General features: G+C 44.6%; 1 protein-coding gene across 2 annotated transcripts; it reads left to right on the plus strand.

The window, feature by feature from the left end:
• The first annotated feature begins 6,835 nt into the window (after nucleotides 1-6,835).
• On the plus strand, nucleotides 6,836-15,343 carry LOC144490141 (uncharacterized). Of its 2 annotated transcripts, none has more exons than XM_078207948.1 (4): nucleotides 6,836-6,867; nucleotides 7,298-7,389; nucleotides 10,123-11,357; nucleotides 14,970-15,343. In XM_078207948.1, the coding sequence occupies exons 3-4, from the start codon at nucleotides 10,240-10,242 to the stop codon at nucleotides 15,073-15,075; spliced, it is 1,224 nt and encodes a 407-aa protein (XP_078064074.1). In that variant the 5' UTR covers nucleotides 6,836-6,867; nucleotides 7,298-7,389; nucleotides 10,123-10,239; the 3' UTR covers nucleotides 15,076-15,343. The 2 variants fall into 2 exon arrangements, with proteins under 2 accessions (XP_078064074.1, XP_078064075.1); XM_078207949.1 differs by lacking the exon at nucleotides 14,970-15,343 and adding an exon at nucleotides 13,050-14,927.
• Nucleotides 15,344-18,941: the final 3,598 nt, after the last annotated feature.

An 18,941-nucleotide genomic window follows, 5' to 3' on the forward strand; every position in this document is an offset into this window, starting at 1 on the left:
CATTCACCTGCTCCACATGTGGGAAAGGATTCACTCAGTCGTCAAACTAACAATCACACCAGCGAATTCACACTGATGAGAAACCTTTTAAATGCCCAGATTGTGAAAAGTGTTTTAAATGTTCTGGGAACCTGATTTCCCATCAACTAGTTCAGACTGAGGAGAGACCTTCCAGCTCCCACAGTGTGGGAAGGGTTTTAAGAGTTTTGGGAAACTGATGACCCATCAACTAATTCGCAGGGATGAGAAACCTTTCAATTGCCTGCACTGAGTGCTTTAAAAGTTCAAGGAAGTGAAGTTCCATCAACCTGTTCACACAGATGAGAGACCTTTTAAATGTCCCAACTGTGGAAAGTGCTTTAAAACCTCTGGGGATCTGATGTCCCATCAAAGTGTTCACTCTAATGAAAAATCTTTTAAATGCCCATACTGTGGGAGGTGTTTCAAATGTTCCAGTGAGCTGAGGTACCATCAACATGCTCACACTGACAAGGGACCTTACATATGCTCAGACTGTGGGAAATGCAATAAACATTTCCAGGGGCTGATGTTCCACCAATGAGTTCACACTGTGGAAGGATTAAATTAATGACAACATAGGCTGCAGCAAAACTAGCAGAAAGGGTTAAAGCCATAGCTAGGCTGAAATACTAAATACAGGAAGACAAACTGAGTAACCACCCCCTGCCCTCCCAGGTGGAACCAGGCAGCCACACACCAGGTGGTGGGTGCCAGAGATAGTAACAACAATGGAAATCCAAGGAGGGCTGGCCACCTGAAAGGTCCAGCACAGTGTCCTTAACATTGGCCAATAGGAAATGCACTAGTGGTAATTTACCAAAATTCGCTGGACTCTGGGGTGGTTCCCACAGATTGGAAAACAGCAAATGTGACACCACTGTTTAAAAAGGGATATAGACAAAAGGTGGGTACTATAGGCCAGTTAGCTTAACATCTGTAGCAGGGAAAATGCTTGAATCTATCAAGGAAGAAATAGTGAGACATCTGGATATAAATTGTCCTGTTGGTAAGACACAGCATGGGTTCATGAAGGGAAGGTCATGTTTGACTAATTTGGTGGAATTCTTTGAGAACATTACATGTGCAGTGGACAATGGGGAACCTGTGGATCTGGTGTATCTGCATTTGACAAGGTGCCGCACCAAAGACTGCTGCATAAGATAAAGGTGCACGGTGTTACGGGTAATGTATTAGCATGGATAGAGGATTAGTTAACTGAAAGAAAGCAGAGTGGGGGGTAAATGGGTGTTTTTCTGGTTGGCGATCAGTGACTAGTGGTGTGCCTCAGGGATCAGTGTTGGGACCGCAATTGTTTATGATTTACATAGATAAGTTGAAGTGGGGACCAAGTGTAATATCTCAAAATTCACAGATGACACTAAGATGAGTGGCAGAGCAAAGTGTGCAGAGGACGCTGAAAGTCTGCAAAGGGATATAGATAGTTTGTGAGTGGGCAAGGGTCTGGCAGATGGAGTACAATGTTGGTAAATCCATTTTGGTAGGAATAACAGCAAAATGGACTATTATTTAAATGGTAAAAAATCGCAGCATGCTGCTGTGCAAAGGGACCCTTGTGTCCTTGTGCAAGAATCACAAGGAGTTGGTTTGCAGGAGGCAAATGGAATTTTGTCCTTCATTGCTAGAGGGATGGAGTTCAAAAACAGTGAGGTTATGTTGCAGCTGTATACGGTGCTGGTGAGGCCACACCTGTGTACAGCTTTGGTTTCTTTACTTGAGAAAGGATATACTGGCACTGGAGGGGATGCAGAGGAGATTCACTGGGTTGAGTCCAGAGTTGAGAAGGTTGGCTTATGAGGAGAGACTGAATAGACTGGGTCTATACTCATTGGAATTCAGAAGAATGAGGAAAGATCTTATAGAAACATAAGATTATGAAGCAAATAGATAAGATAGAAGCAGGGAAGTTCGATGGCAGGTGAAACTAGAACTAGGGGGCATGGCCTCAAAATAAGGGGGAGCAGATTTAGGACTGAGTTGAGGAGGAACTTCTTCACCCAAAGGGCTGAGTGTCTGTGGAATTCCCTGCCCAGTGAAGCAGTTGAGGCTACCTCATTGAATGTTTCTAAGGCAAGGATAGATACATTTTTGAATAGCAAAGGAATTAAGGGCTATGGTGGGTGGGTGGCTAAGTGGAGCTGAGTCCATGAAAAGATCAGCCATGATCTTATTGAATGGCGGAGCAAGCTTGAGGGGCCAGATGGCCTACTCCTGCTCCTAGTTCCTATGTTCTTGTGTTCAATCTGGCCAGAGGAGTATTAGGATGAGGAACATAATAGTATCCACAAGTCAAAGTATTTGTTTGTAAAATGTACCATAAGTCACAAAGTATTTCTTGGTAAAATATAGCCCAAGTCATGAATAATTTCCATATGTATGTAATACAAGATATTTCTGTGCAATTTGGCAGTTTCAAAGCTGGTAGCTGGGATGAATAGAGATTTATTGAGCGATTGGTCATAAAGAAAAGAGTGGTGTACGTTAGGTCCAGGCAGCTAAAAACAGAGGGAGCTCTGGAGGAATACAAAGAAATTAGGAAAGAACTCAAACGAGGAATTAGGGCAAAAAGGGGTCACGAAATGTCCTTGGCAGACAGGATTAAGGAGAATCCCAAGGCATTTTATTCATACGTTAGGAGCAAAGGGGTTGTCAGGGAAAAAATCAGACCTCTCAGGGACAAAAGTGGGGAATTATGCTCAGAGCCCAAAGAAGTAGGGGAGATCCTAAATGAATACTTTGCGTTGGTATTCACAAAGGAGAGGGATGTGTTGACTGGGAGTGTCTTGGAGGGGAGTGTTGACCCGTTAGAGAAAATTTCCATTACAAGGGAGGAAGTGTTAGGTTTTTTAGGGAATATAAAGACTGACAAATCCCCAGGGCCTGATGGAATCTATCCCAGGCTGCTCAGGGAGACGAGAGATGAAATCACTGGGCCTCTGACGCAAATCTTTGTCTCGTCACTGGACACAGGTGAGGTCCCAGAGGATTGGAGGATAGCTAATGTGGTCCCGTTATTTAAGAAGGGTAGGAAGGATAACCCGGAAAATTATAGGCTGGTGAGCTTGACGTCTGTGGTCGGGAAGTTGTTGGAGAGGATTCTTAGAGATAGGATGTATGCGCATTTAGAAAGGAATAAACTCATTAACGATAGTCAGCATGGTTTTGTGAGAGGGAGGTCATGCCTCACTAACCTGGTGGAGTTTTTTGAAGAAGTGACTAGAATGGTTGACGAGGGAAGGGCCGTGGATGTCGTCGATATGGACTTTAGTAAAGCATTTGACAAAGTCCCTCATGGTAGGTTGGTGCAAAAGGTTGAATCTCATGGGATAAAGGGGGAGGTGGCTGGATGGGTGGAGAACTGGCTTGGTCACAGAAGACAGAGGGTGGTAGTGGAAGGGTCTTTTTCCGGCTGGATACCTGTGACTAGTGGTGTTCCGCAGGGCTCTGTATTGGGACCTCTGCTGTTTGTGATTTATATAAACGATCTGGAAGAAGGTGTAACTGGGGTGATCAGTAAGTTTGCGGACGACATGAAAATGGCTGGACTTGCAGATAGTGAGGAACATTGTCAGAGGCTACAGAAGGATATAGGCTGGAAATTTGGGCAAAGAAATGGCAGATGGAGTTCAATCCAGATAAATGCAAAGTGATGCATTTTGGTAGAACTAACGTGGGGGGAGCTATACGATAAATGGCAGAACCATAAAGGGTGTAGATACGCAGAGGGACCTGGGTGTGCAAGTCCACAGATTCTTGAAGGTGACGGCACAGGTGGAGAAGGTAGTGAAGAAGGCATATGGCATGCTTGCCTTTATAGGATGGTAAGAAGTTTAACAACACCAGGTTAAAGTCCAACAGGTTTATTTGGTAGCAAAAGCCACACAAGCTTTCGAGGCTCTGAGCCCCTTCTTCAGGTGAGTGGGAATTCTGTTCCACATCATTTATAGGATGGGGCATAGAGTATAAAAGTTCGGGTCTGATGTTGCGGTTGTACAGAACATTGGTTCGGCCGCATTTGGAATACTGCACCCAGTTCTGGTCGCCACACTACCTGAAGGACGTGGAGGCTTTAGAGAGAGTGCAGAGGAGGTTTACCAGGATGCTGCCTGGTATGGAAGGGCTTAGTTATGAGGAGAGATTGGGTAAACTGGAGTTGTTCTCACTGGAAAGACGGAGGATGAGGGGTGACCTAATGAAGGTGTATAAAATTATGAAAGGCATAGATAGGGTGAACGGTGGGAAGCTTTTTCCCAGGTCGGTGGTGACGTTCACGAGGGGTCATAGGTTCAAGGTGAGGGGGGGAGAGGTTTAACACGGATATCAGAAGGACGTATTTTACACAGAGGGTGGTGGGGGCCTGGAATGCGCTGCCGGGCAAGGTGGTGGAGGCGGACACACTGGGAACGTTTAAGACTTATCTAGATAGCCACATGAACGGAGTGGGAATGGAGGGATACAAAAGAATGGTCTAGTTTGGACCAGGGAGCGGCGCGGGCTTGGAGGGCTGAAGGGCCTGTTCCTGTGCTGTATTGTTCTTTGTTCTTATAAGAGAGATGTCTGGTAACAAAACAGTGAGTGGAATTTAAATTTAGTGGCGATCTTGTGTATGACCAATGGCCAACAGGGGGGAATAATTGTGGAAGGATTAGATTTATGAGAACATAGGCTCCAGCAAAACTAGCAGAAAGGGTTAAAGCCACAGCCAGGCTGTAATATTAAAGCTTACTGCAAGAAGGTAAAGTTTGAGTAACCACCACCCTCCCCCCCCCCCCCCCCCCCCACAAGAAAGAACCAGACGGCTACACACCAGGTGGTGGGTACCAGAGATAGTAACAACAATGGAGATCCAAAGCACTGTTTACCATGACTCCTCCATGTCTGGGAAGAATGTATAAAATCTTTGTCCCCCTAGAAAATCTAATCAAAAACCAAAGTTAAAGTATATTTATTAGTCACAAGCTAGTTTAGCTTACATTCACACTGCAATGAAGGTACTATGAAAATCCCCTAGTCGCCACACTCCAGCGCCTGTTCGAGGGAGAATTTAGCATGACCAATTCACCTAACTTGCACATCTTTGGACTGTGGGAGGAAACTGGAGCACCCTGAGGATACCCACACAGACATTGGGAGAACGTGCAAACTCCACACAGACAGTGACCCAACCCGGGAATCGAACTCGGGTCCCTGGCACTCTGAGGCACTGTGCCACCCAAAGACATGGTCAAGGAGATAATAGTTGTAGGAATGAATAAGTTTACATGTGAGAAAGTGCTTATCATGATTTCCTATCACAGAAGTAGAAACAACCACCACAGGAGATAAAGGGGGAACAGTAAAAAAATAACATCACCAGGGTAACTGAAAAAGTAGCATTTTGTGAGATCACCTAATCAGGAAAATAGGACCATAGATCCCATCATCTTCAATCACAAGTATAGTTATGTAATGACAAAAGCTGAATTAACAGATGATGGCCCAATCTGAAGATTGAATATACACATTGTAACATGGAATAGTGTAAGAATGCTGTTCAAATCCACCTGTTGGACTTTAACCTGGTGTTGTGAGACTTCTTACCAAATCCACCTGAGCAGAGGTACCTAGAATTGCCCTGGGTTGGTTCTCTGGGTGCACTTCTGTATATACGGTACAAGCTTGAATAAACCTCTTGGTGAAACTCCATATGGTCTCAAATACTCCACTTGTTTGACGCTTCCAACAACACTGACGGGAAACCAGTCAGGAGCTCTCAAATCGAGCTGGGCCCAATTTTACCGAAAACGGGCGCAAAAACGTGGTAAAGTCGGGTGTAAGGCCATTAACGTGATCCGTGCCCGCGTCCGCGCAGATTGCCGCTTTACCGAAACCCGGGAATGGTGGCGATCCACTTCACGCCCAAAACTGGCGCAACAGCGATTTAAATGTATTTGCATGTATTTAAATTGAATTAATGAACTGCCCGCCCAACCTTATCAGCGTTTCTCCCTTTACTGCCGTGTTCGCCGATCCGGAATCGCACCAAAATGGACCTGCTGAATAAAAGTCTGAATCGGGCGCTTCAGCTGCTGAAGAGCGTGTTCAGAGCTTCGAACGGCTCTCTGACTCATCAGTGGTGGGGGGAGGAGGGAGGCGGGTCAGATCATTCAGCTGAAAATTCCAGAATTTTCTCTTTTGATTACAGATATGAAGCCACTACAGCATATTGTTTTTGTTTTACTGGTGAGTTCTCAGAATGTGGAACTCATTGAAAAAAAAATTGAGATTCCCCTCTCAGATGAAAACTGATTGGTTAAAAAGCATGAATAAGATCATTACCAGCTGAACAGAGAAAGGAATTCACTTGGTGATCCCATTTACTGATACAATAGCAGAGTCACACCAGAGAGAGACCATTCAGATAAATCATGGTTTATAGATCATAGAATGATCTATGAACCATGATGGACCATAGAATGAGGTTGTGAAGGGATTCACACCCAGCTGGATGCGACCGGGATTTCCTCAGTTTTCCCACCTGTCAACCGTCCAGCTGCAAAGGTTTCAAGGATTTCAGCCACAATCTGTACATTCTTACTGACAAGACGCGGTTTAAATTGTCTGGGGAAGGAGTTACTTGTTCCCTCCACATGCTGAGACTCCAGTGAGTTACATCTAACTTTCTGCATTTTTTTGTTTTAATTATATTCAGGATAAAGCTATTGGTGGAGGGCCCTTTGCTCTCTGGTTAAGAGAAGCTTTTGGCGCAGTGGCGAATTGTGAATTGGACATGCGCATTGCGGTTTCGGACCCGAGCATGCGCACTGTGGGTGCTGCCCTGCCTGGCAGGTAGTTAGCTGGGTTCCGTAATCGGAGAGAAATTGTGGAATTCTGAAGGGCAACGGGGGCGGCGGAGTGGGTGGGGAGACTTCATAAGCACTCAGGCGAGATGGTAAACCCAGAATCAGGACATCCCGATTCCGGGATTCTATCAAACCCGGGCAGAAATCTCAGAGCCGTCTTTCCGCTGCCAGACCCCAGTTACCGGCCGCCATCTTTATTGGGGCAATGGGCAGCAGGGCGCATGCGCGCCAATCCTGCTCCAGGCAGCATGAGAGAATGTTGTGAATTTCTATCCTGGATTCTCACAGATGGCTTTTGGAAACTGCTTTTACAGGGGATTAGAAGGGGGCCATTTACACACACACAAACTCAAAAGAAGAGAAATGTTTGGTATGTTAATTTCTATTCTGGACTGACAGTGATGATTTTCTTACAGGATATTTGAAGATCAGGATTTAAAGGTGGAAATCTCAAACCATACATCAGATCAAAATCTGACAGAGCCACCTGATTCAACAGAACCTGAATGTAAGTGCGTCTGTGGAAAATGATTCAAACATCTGACTAGAAATAGGGAAGAGCAATAGGGAGGGATTTACCTTATGTACAAGATGCACTGCAGCATTTCACCAAAGATCCTTAAACAGCACCTTCCAAACCCATGACCACTTCCGCCGAGAAGGACAAGGGCAGCAGATAAATAGGAACGCTACGACCTGCAAATTCCCTTCCAAGCCACTCACCATCCTGACTTGGAAATATATCGCTGTTCCTTCGCAGTCGCTGGGTCAAAATCCTGGAATTCCCTCCCTATCAGCATTGTGGGTCAACCCACAAAACATGGACTGCAGCGATTCAAGAAGTCAGCTCACCACCACCTCAAGGGCAACTAGGGATGGGCAATAAATGCTGGCCAGCCAGCGACACCCATGTGCCACGAATGTCTTTTCTCCTTGGAGAGACGAAGGATGAGAGGAGACCTAATAGAGGTGTATAAGATGTTGAGAGGCATAGATCGGGTGGACTCTCAGAGGCTTTTTCCCAGGGTGGAAATGTCTGCTATGAGAGGACACAGGTTTAAGGTGCTGGGGGGTAGGTACAGGGGAGATGTTAGGGGTAAGTTTTTCACACAGAGGGTGGTGGGCGAGTGGAATCGGCTGCCGTTAGGAATGGTGGAGGCGAACTCAATTGGGTCTTTTAAGAGACTCCTGGATGAGTACATGGAGCTGAATAGGATGGAGGGTTATAGGTAGGTCTAGAAGGTAGGGATGTGTTCGGCACAACTTGTGGGCCGAAGGGCCTGTTTGTGCTGTAGTTTTTCTATGTTCTATGAATAAAAAAAGAATGAAGGGTGAGAATTTTAAATTGAGTTGCTGTTGAACTGGGAGCCTGTGTAGGTCAGTGAGGACACGGTAATGGGTATGTGAATGGGACTTAATGCTGAGGATATCAGCAGCAGAGAAGTCAATAATATGGAGAGGTGTTGGATTGGATTAGGTGACTGGACATAGGCCCTTGGGCTGTGTTCTGACCACCTTTTTGAATGAGCTATCCACTTCGCTCTCAGCCTCACGGATGTGTCACAGTGACTTCAGCCGCCACTCAATCTCTAAAACCCTGAGGTCAAGTGTCAGCAGCTGGCAGCACTTGATACATGTATGATCATCCAGAACACCGGTAGTTTCTGTGACATTACACATATTACAGGACACACATTCCACTAGACTGAGCCATGTCTTAACTTTATTTCTCTTGTGTTAACTATTCTATTTTTAATTAATTGTATTATCTTACTATATAGGCCTCAACTTTCCCTTATTCCAGATGCTAATTTTTCACACACTGCTCCTTACACTGAGCACTTATCAGTCTCTCAACTTACCAGTTTCCTCTGATGCCATGGTTATTTTCTTTGGCCCACTGCTGCCTCACAGCTGCTGAACTCACCAAATAACCAGCCTCTTCCCTTTGAACAGGGCAAGGCCACTTCCTGAAGGGAGTAAAAGTTATAGAAAGCAAAAGAGGATCTCTTTCCCCTATGTACTGAATCCCCATTTGATCTAAATTCCCAAATATACTCATTGCAACTGTGTCTCACTCAAGATGAGGTCTGTCTCAATGCTCGTGTGACACTTACTGAAACTCAGTGTGGGTTAAAATATGAAACCAAATTTGTGAACAGTCAGTTCTGCCTCAGAAATTTGCCAGGGAGAGAGGTGGGGTCAGCACCTATGGATGGAGATTGTAGTGTGGGAAGGGATTCATTCAGTCAGTCATCCAACCTGCAGACATATCAGCAACTGCACAAGTACGTACAATGACTGGATTATGATATGAATTACATCCAGAACTGAACCATGTTTATCGGCGTCCTTTTCTACTAATGTCAATAATCTCGAGCAAAGTTTTAGGTGTTAAAATTCAGGGTAAAAACCATATATATCAGTGTTAATTTAAGGTTTACATGTCGGCATCTTTATGTGGGTGGCTGGGAGTAGTCTTTTGAGGGAACAAAGGAATGGATGTGTTTCTGCAGCAGATGAGCTAAGGCTGGAGTGAAGTTAGACAAAGTTACTAAGGTGGAAATAGGCACTCTTAGTGATATGTAATCAGAAGCTCAGTTTGGGGTGAAATGTGACACCAAGATTGTGAACAGCCTGGTACAGCCTCAAAGCTGTAAGAGAGATGGATTGTGTTGATGATTAGGGAGTGGAGTTTGTAGCGGGGACTGAAGACAATTAATTGAGGCTTCAAAATATCTAAAATGAGGACATTTCTGTTCACCCAGAATGATGTGTGATTTGGAGGGGAACTTGGAGGAGATGGTGTTCACACACACTTGCTACCCTGGTCCTGCTAGTAGCTGGAGGTCAAGAATTTGGGAGATTGTGGTTGGAATTCTCCAACCTCACCAGTGGCTGGAATTCTCTGGTTCCAATGCAGTGAATGGAGATTTGGCGGAGCACCAAATTCTCCATCTTGCTGGCAGTGATGATGGGGTATAAGTAATCGGATAATTCCAGTCTTTGTCAGAGATCTGCTAAAATTGTAAATATACAAGATTCCCCAACTTCTACTGCCTTCTGCACCTCCCACTCTTTCTCTCTGTGCTCCCATAGAGGCCAGGGTCCTGTGTAAGAATTTTTTCCTATTGCTGGCCTCAAACATTACCAGATTCATGATTCATTCAGCTCAATTTCACAACCTGCCTTTGTGTTTTTGTGAGCTCTCTCTCACTCCCTATTTTCTGTTTTAAATCAGTTTCACAGGATATTCAGAGGAGCGGATTTGCAGTCAGGAAGCACAAAATAAACATGGCATCAGGGTCTGACAAAGCCGCGCAATTTATCGTAACCTGAAAATCATCGGATTTTGAACATGGAAGGAAAAGGCACAGTTCACAGTGGGGAGAAACCGTACATGTGTTCTGTGTGTGGACGAGGATTCAGCCAATCATCTGACCTATCAGAACACAAATGCAGTCACAACAGGGAGAAACCGTGGAAATGTGAGCACTGTGGGATGTTATTCAAATATCCATCCTGGCTGAAAAGTCATCGACGCATTCATACTGGAGAACGACCATTCACCTGTTCTGAATGTGGGAAGGGATGCAGTCAACCATCTGACCTGCTGAGGCACAAGCGAGTTCACACTGGGGAGAGGCCGTACACCTGCTCCAAGTGTGGGAAGGGATTCACTCGGCTATTGAACTGTTTGATACATGAGCGAATTCACACAGGGGAGAAACCGTTCACCTGCTCCGAGTGTGGGAAGGGATTCACTGTGTTATCCAGCCTGGTGACACACCAGCGCACTCACACTGGGGAGAGGCCCTTCACCTGCTCCATGTGTGGTAAGGGATTCACTCGGTTGTCCACCCAGATGAGACACGAGCAAACTCACACTGGAGACAGACCATTCTCTTGCTCCGTATGTGGGCAAGGATTCACTCAGTTGTCGGATCGTTTGATACACTTGCGAATTCACACAGGTGAGAAACCGTTCATCTGCTCCACATGTGGGAAAAAATTCACTGTGTTATCCAGCCTGGTGATACACCAGCGCACTCACACTGGGGAGAAGCCGTTCACTTGCTCCAAGTGTGGGAAAGGGTTCAATCAGTCCTCTGCCCTGCTAGCACACCAGCGAGTTCACACTGATGAGAGACCTTTTAAATGCCCAGACTGCAGGAAGTGTTATAAAAGTTCCAGAGAACTCCTGTGCCATCAGCGTATTCACACTGATGAGCGACCGTTCAGGTGTTCTCTCTGTGGGACTGGGTTCAGGCGATCATCTGACCTCACTAAACACCAGCGAATTCACACAGGAGAGAGACCATTCACCTGCTCCAAATGTGGGAAGGGATTTACTCAGTCATCTCACATGCGGGCACACCAGCAGGTTCACACTGGGGAGAAGCCGTTCACCTGCTCTGAGTGTGGGAAAGGATTTACTCGGTCATCCACATTGCGGAAACACCAGCGACTTCACAGGTAATTACATTGATCCAGAAATGAAACATATTTATTAGGATCTTTTTCATGTTAATATCTGCACAGTTTTTTAACATTCTGGGTACAAAAGAAATCAGCTTTGGTTTGAATTTTGAATGACGCTATCTTTATGTGGGCGGCTGGGAATAGTCCAGTTTCGAGAGAACAAAGGAATGGATGAGTTTCAACAGCAGATGAACTGAGGCAGGAATGAAGTTAGACAAAGTTACTGAGGTGGAAGTAGGCGCTCTTAGTGATATGTAGTCAGAAGCTCAACTTGGGGTGAAATATGACACCAAGATTGTGAACAGTCTGGTTCAGACTCAGCTGTAAGGGAGATGACTGGTGTTGATGGTTAAGAACTGGAGTTTCTAGCAGAGGCTGAAGATAATGGCTACAGTCTTTCCAATATTTAAATCAAGTAAATTTATGTTCATCCAGAACTGAATGTCGGACAAGTCAGGACAGGGTGTGACTTGGAGGGGAAGATGGGGATGATGGTGTTCTCTTACTTGCTACTGGTCCTTCTACGTTGTAGAGATTGAGGGTTTTGGAGAGTCTATCAATGTCCTTGTCGACATGCAGATCTATAAGTTCCGTTTTCTTCGGCCTTTTTGCTCCCACTTCCTTCCAGAGATATTGGAAGGTTGTACAGGGGTGGGTTTAAACTAACTTGTCAGGAGGATGGGAAACTGAAGGGTGGCCCAAATCGGAAGGAAGTAATGTTGGAAACAGGAAGTAGTAATAGGACGAGAATGCAGCAGAAGCAAAGCAAAGTATTGCATATGTGTTTAATGTGGAATGGTATCAAACAGACCAAGGTAAGGGAGCTCTACCTGAATGCACACAGCATTTGGAACAAGATAGATAATCTAATGGCTCAAATTGAAATAATTGGGTCTGATATAATTGTTATTCCTGATAGAAAAATTTGGTAGTTTAAATGGCTCTAGATTTGCATTGTTAAATATTGGCAATAAGTGGTTTTAATTTAATGTTTTTGTGTAAGGAAGAGCAAACCTAAAGTTAGATTTAGTCTAGACAAAGGTATTTGCATTTGGGGTTTTTTTGGGTTTCAGAGAGAGCTGCATTTTTGTGTTTGGAAATGACTAGTGTGAAGAGTAAACAAGTTGGCTGAAGCATTAGATTGTTGCTTAGCAACTGTGGGCCCTTTTCAGGTGGAATGACCGTTTGAATTTCACAAGATCACAAGAATGATCCCTGGAACGAAGAGCTTGCCTTATGAGGAACGGTTGAGAACTCTGGGTCTGTACTTGTTAGGAGTTTAGAAGGACGAGGGGGGGATCTTATTGAAACTTATACTGAGAGGCCTGGATAGAGTGGACGTGGAGAGGATGTTTCCACTAATAGGAAAAACTAGAACTAGAGGGCACAACCTCAGGCTAAAGGGACGATCCTTTAAAACAGAGATGAGGAGGAATTTCTTCAGCCAGAGTGGTGAATCTGTGGAACTCTTTGCCGCAGAAGGCTATGGAGGGCCAGTGTCATTAAGTCAGAGATAGATAGGTTCTTGATTAATAAGGGGATCAGGGCTTATGGGGAAAGGGCAGGAGAATGGGGATGAGAAAATAATCAGCCGTGATTGAATGGTGGAGCAGACTCGCTGGGCCGAGCGGCCTAATTCTGCTCCTACGTCTGATGAAATTTAGTTTTAGCTGAATTTGCTTGCAGTTGGAGATACGACACTGGGCCGTGAACATCTCTCAACTCTGCCAGAACAAACACTGGACAGGACAAGGGAGCTGAAAATGAGGCAGACTTCCCAAAGAATCAGACACAGTTCAGATAATCAAGGAATTGGCCCACAAAGAATGTTTTGGGAAGACTGAAATTAAGAAAACAGGGTCGAAGGTGTTCAGGAGAATTAAGCGGAAAAGCAGAGAAGTGCTGTGAGTAAAACACACAACTGCTGTGCAAATCAGAAATCAATTGTGTGGAAACCAGAGTTCAGTGAGACAATGTGGCTCACAGTATAAGAATAATCTGGAGCTGGGTTGATGCCACACAGCAGAGGACCCCCCTAACCCCATCCAACCCCCCTCTCTGCCCCCAGCGACAATGTCTTCTCTCACCTCTCCCTGCCCTCTGGCTTCGCTCTCTCTCTCTCTCCTCTCCTTCATTTCCCACAGCAACGGTGAACTAATTCCCCTCTTTGACCTGTGTTCCAATTTAGAAACTTTTAATTCAAATATTTCAAGGTTTTTTCTTTACAATCTATGATTTCGAGGAGAATTCCACACACATTCACTTCGGTTCAGGGTGAACAGTGTATCTGACCACAACCAACGTGTGTGCCAAAAGTGACTTTGGGTTCCCAAGACCATTATAGATTAAGATATCCTTTATAACTTGTTAAACTTGAAACCTGTGTATATTTGTGAAGACATGGAGGTGTAAAGTGGTATTGTATTATAATCAAACATTTCTTATTTAATAAATGTAATTTTTTCTGGTTAAAATTTACTAGTGGTCCTGTGACTCTTTCCCATCCCATTTTCTAAAAAAATGTCATGGTCCTTCAATGCTGGGTTCCATTCCCAGATCTTCCCATCCAGTTTATAATGACAGCTGGGAAACTGACAAAAGTGGGGCTTTTGTGGGATATCAAAATGTGGAGAAATGGTTATTGGACTTATTAGTAATAATTCATTAAGATATTTTGCAATGTGGAAAGCAACTTACTAGTTGCTGAATAGTAAAACTTGATTTCAGATTTATTGTTAAATTGTGGGGTCTGTGAATCCTGCAAAAAAGAGTATGTCAGTTACTGAGGTACTAGACATCAGAATTGAAGTTACTGTGAGATATATTATACTGGTTAGAATCTAAAATGGCATTGAAAATTGCTAATACTTCCCTAAAGATGGAAAATGTATCTCTGATTGGTTTACACAAAATAAGAAAGAATCAGTTAACTGAATTTGTAGATAAACCTGCCGGGTAAGGAAAGCTGACATTGAACGCAGAGCAAAACATCTACAATTACAAGGGATGCCTGATAGACCAAGTTCTCCAAAAGGTAAAGAAATTTAAATAGTTAAGACGCTATTGAAAACAAAACAATGAGAAATTAAGGAAAAAGGGGGAAACAAAACATAGAAACAAGGCAGCTTGAAATGTGCCGGCCCCACAAATTACCAGATTCATTCAGCTCAATTTCACAACCTGCCCTTGTGTCTTTGTGGTTTCTCTCTCACTCCCATTTTTCTGTTTAAAATCAATTTGGGGACATGAGGACGGCCTCAACTGGGATCTTGGGTTCATGTCACACTATCTGTAACCCCCACGACTTGCCTGGGCTTGCAAAATCTCACTAACGGTCCTAGCTGGAGACAATACACACTCTTCAACTTGTGCTTGGCCCTCTCGCCACTCACATTGTCTGTACCTTTAAGACTTAATTACCTATAAAGACTCGCATTCCAACCTTTATCTTGTAAATTGAGTTTGTGTCTGTATATGCCCTGTTTGTGAACACAACTCCTCACTCACCTGATGAAGGAGCGAGACTCCGAAAGCTAGTGCTGCCAAATAAACCTGTTGGGCTTTAACCTGGTGTTGTGAGACTTCTTACTAAAATCAATTTCACAGGGTATCCGAAGGGGAGGATTTGCAGTCGGGAAACCCAAAACCAAACATCACATCCGGATCTGACAGTCGCCCAATTTATAGTAACCTGAATATCATTGGATTTTGAACATGGAAGGAAAAAGCACTGTTCACAGTGGGGAGAAACCATGCACATGTTGTGTGTGTGTGGATGAGGCTTCAGCCGATCATCTGGGCTGTCGAGACGCAAACACAGTTGCACTGCGGAGGGAACTGGTAATGTGGGGACTGTGGGAAAGGATTCAATTACCAAATTGATGTTTTATCGACCAATTTGCTATTTCCAACAACCTAATTCAGGATGTTTACAACACCTCCTGAATATAAAATAAATCGCTTGAGAAGCCATTTTTGTTGACATGTTATCCATGTTTTGGATTAGAACATCACCCTTTCAGCCTGATCCACCGAGCTAGTTGTGAGAGGTCTGTTCAATTGTTAAAGTTAAGCTTTCTCCTCTTACTGCTAATTACTGTTAATTGACACTTTGTTAGTGGCCTATTCATGCTGGAGAGGCTGAAATCATGTCAGCCTCCCCGTTTGCTTGCCAGCTTGATTGCTGGCCAGCCCATGACCTCCACAATGCTGTCCCCCCAACGGCCCCTTGTTCAGTTGTGGGCCAACGGCCCCTTGTCCATTTGTGAGCCAGCGGCCCCCCCTCTCCCCCAGCACTGACAACCCCCCAGCAGACCAGCCCCCGCAATCCCCGAGCCCATCTTGATCACTGACCTCCCTCCAGTGCTGACCGGATCCCAATGTAGAGTGGCAGCTGGTCCTCCCACCCCCAATCGCCCCTAGGCCCCATCCCCTTGGTCAGTGCCAAAGTGCCCCTGGGCATGGGCACTTTACCTCTTAGGCAGTACCGGGACAAAGGCTGGCACTGCCAAAGTGCCCATACGCAGGGGCACCACCCCCCTGCCACCCAATTTCCTGGGGGGCCCCAATTGCTCCCTTTACTCCAGCGGGGTCAGGTCACTAGTTCCCCAAAATTGGGGAGCTAGTCTGAACCCCGCTGAAGTGAAATACTCCTGGCGGGAGGGGAGATGCTAGTGGGCCTGGAAAATCCAGTCCCGGGCCCGCTAATAGCATTTAAATAGTATGTAAAATACCATTTAACCGCTAGCCCTGCTCCCAGCTGATTTCCGGTGCCAATCCGGGCCTGAGAAATGCCAGCCGTGGCGCGAACGCTCACAGGAATCCCGCGAATAGGCTGACATGTGATTCTCCCTGCTCCACTGCACTAATTCTTTTGCACAGCAGGATGGGAGAATCGCCCCTTAAAGTTCTACATGCCTGCACAGTTTGACAGTTTCTCAAAGTCACTTTGACTGCAGTGTAGTGTTTCTGTTGTGTGAGCAAAGTGTGATAGTGACTGTTCACCTGCTTTGTGTGCGGGAAGAGGTTTGGTCATTCATCCAATCTGTGGAGACACGAGTGAGTTCACAAGTAAGAACTTGATGTGGGGATGCTGGCGTTGGACTGGGGTAGGCACATTAAGAAGTCTCACAACACCAGGTTAAAGTCCAACAAATTTATTTGGTAGCACAAGCTTTCGGAGCACTGCTCTTCTTCAGGTGAGCCTGCTGAAGGAGCAGCACTCCGAAAGCTCGTGCTACCAAATAAACCTTTTGGACTTTAACCAAGTAAAGACTTGTTAGTGATTGGGTTTTGCCATTAACCACATCCAGGGCTAAATACTGTTTACTGCAGTCTGTCCAGTTACTAAACTCCATTCCAGTTACATGTATTAATATTAACCCAAATATGAATCAGCTGTGAGTGAAAAATACAGGCTGTCGAGTCTTGTTAGTGTCCTTAAAACAAGGAAGTTCCATTAACTGTCTCTCCCTTTCCCCTACCTCCCCCATCCTCACCTCCAACAAGTGTGAGGTGCTCATGGAGCTTCTTCGTCACTAAGATTGAGACAATCCCAACACCTCTCTGCTGCTTCCCTCCCAACCACTATCCCAACAGGCCAAGCTGTCTCTATAGATCCCCCTTGTCTGAGCCCTGAACCCACATCTTTTTCCAGTTTTTCTCCATTTCCTCTTATGCCTTCTCAGTGCTCATCTTGTCCATGAGCCCACCTCCTGCTCAACCCTATTCTGGCTAAACTGCTGTTCACCCATCCCGATGTTCACTGATATTGTTCATGTTGTTCTCTCTCAACTTCCACCTCTGTAACATCTCTCATCTCTTCTCCTGTGTCAGCCTAATTACTGCTGAACCTCCTCATTCTTGTCTTTCTCTCAGACTATTCCAAAGCTATCCTACCTCTCTCACCCTCCACCCGCCATAAATCCAGAACATGGTGCTGTTTTTAACATTTATCATGGGCTGTGACAAAGGAACTATTTGTTGTCCATCCTGACTGAGCAAGACACACAGTTCAAAGTACAGTCATTTCAGAAGACAGTTGGGAGTCAACCACATTGCTGTAGGTCTGGAGTCACATGTAGGCCAGACTATGTAAGTATGACAGATTTCCTTTCCTAAATGGATTAGTAAATCAGTTGTGTATTTACAACAATCAAAGTTGGTCAGCATCATTGGAACAAGCTGTCAGTTCCAGATTTTTGTTGAATTGGTGGCATGGTGGCACAGTGGTCAGCGCTGCTGTCTTACAGTACCAGGGACCCAAGTTTGATTCTCAGCCTGACGGAAATACAGAGCGGTATAATTCACAGGACACAAGAATAACACACAATACAATGAATTATTGCACATCAAGCATAAAGACAGCAAGAGCAGTGATAGGTGTTTCATAGAAATAATTTCTAAAATAATCACTGATTTGTAACACCAACAGCAGCAAGGAGTGGATAAAGAATATTTTGTAAATTATAAATTACCAACAGAATCTGAAGTTCAGTTGGAATATTCCAGAACCTGATCTCATTGCTGATATCCAATGATTGATGTTTATACTGGAGACCACACACTGTCAAACTACACAATGAAAACATCGCCTCGATATAGGTGGAGGAATTTCTCCAGTGAGACAATTAAACTATACATTGTATATACATACAAACTATACATTGATTAGATAGGAAAGTGCCTGCATCCTCCTGAAACAAATAGAATGACTCCAATGTACAGTGAACTCATAAGTAAGTCATGATACATGTTTCCCCGTACACTGCTGCCTCTGGGCGCAAGGGACTCGGGTTCAATTCTGACCTTGGGTGACTGTGAAATTTGCACATTCTCCCCTTGTCTGCATGGCTTTCTTCTGAGTGCTCTGGTTTCCTCCCACATGCCAAGGCTGCAGTGGATTGGCCACGATGAATTAGTGTCAGGGGAATAGCAGGATAAATACATGTGGTTACAAGGATAGGGCTGGGGTGGGATTGTTGTCATTGCAGGATCAATGGGCCGAATGGCCTTCTGCACTATAGCGATTCTATAATACATGGAACATTTAAACTGTGTATTGCAGTAGCAATACTGATTGTGTATCAAAACCCATGACCTTTTAAAAGTTGGACAGTTTGGAGTTGGGAAACAGAATAAATCTCTTCGTACATATGAAGTATCCAAATGGATACCCTTTCCAATTTTGGCTGGTGAACAATCTGTTTACAATACAAGTTTAGCTATGTTCTTCTGGATATGGGTTCTGCTTTCTCAGCGCCAATCTGTTGAAGTCAAAATGCTGCAAGATGCTGGCTGTACGAAAGAAAATAGAAAATGCTGGAATTCTCAACATTTCTGGTAATGTCTGCAGACAGAGAAAAACACAATTTTCATTTCAGGTCTGTAACCTTCATCAGAAAGGCTAGACTTTTTGTATTTTAACTTTTCCCTGACCAATTGTTGGAAATTTACATCAGTGACAACTGGAGACTAACAGATTCAAAACAACCTGCAGTACAATGCGTGCAATGTTGTGGGATGTTTTACAGGCTGGACTGGCATTAGTCTGTAGTAGAGCTAGTCTCTGTCATATTT

The sequence above is a fragment of the Mustelus asterias genome, unplaced genomic scaffold (genome assembly GCF_964213995.1).
Source record: "Mustelus asterias unplaced genomic scaffold, sMusAst1.hap1.1 HAP1_SCAFFOLD_2929, whole genome shotgun sequence".
In the NCBI taxonomy this organism is placed as follows: Eukaryota; Metazoa; Chordata; class Chondrichthyes; order Carcharhiniformes; family Triakidae; genus Mustelus; species Mustelus asterias.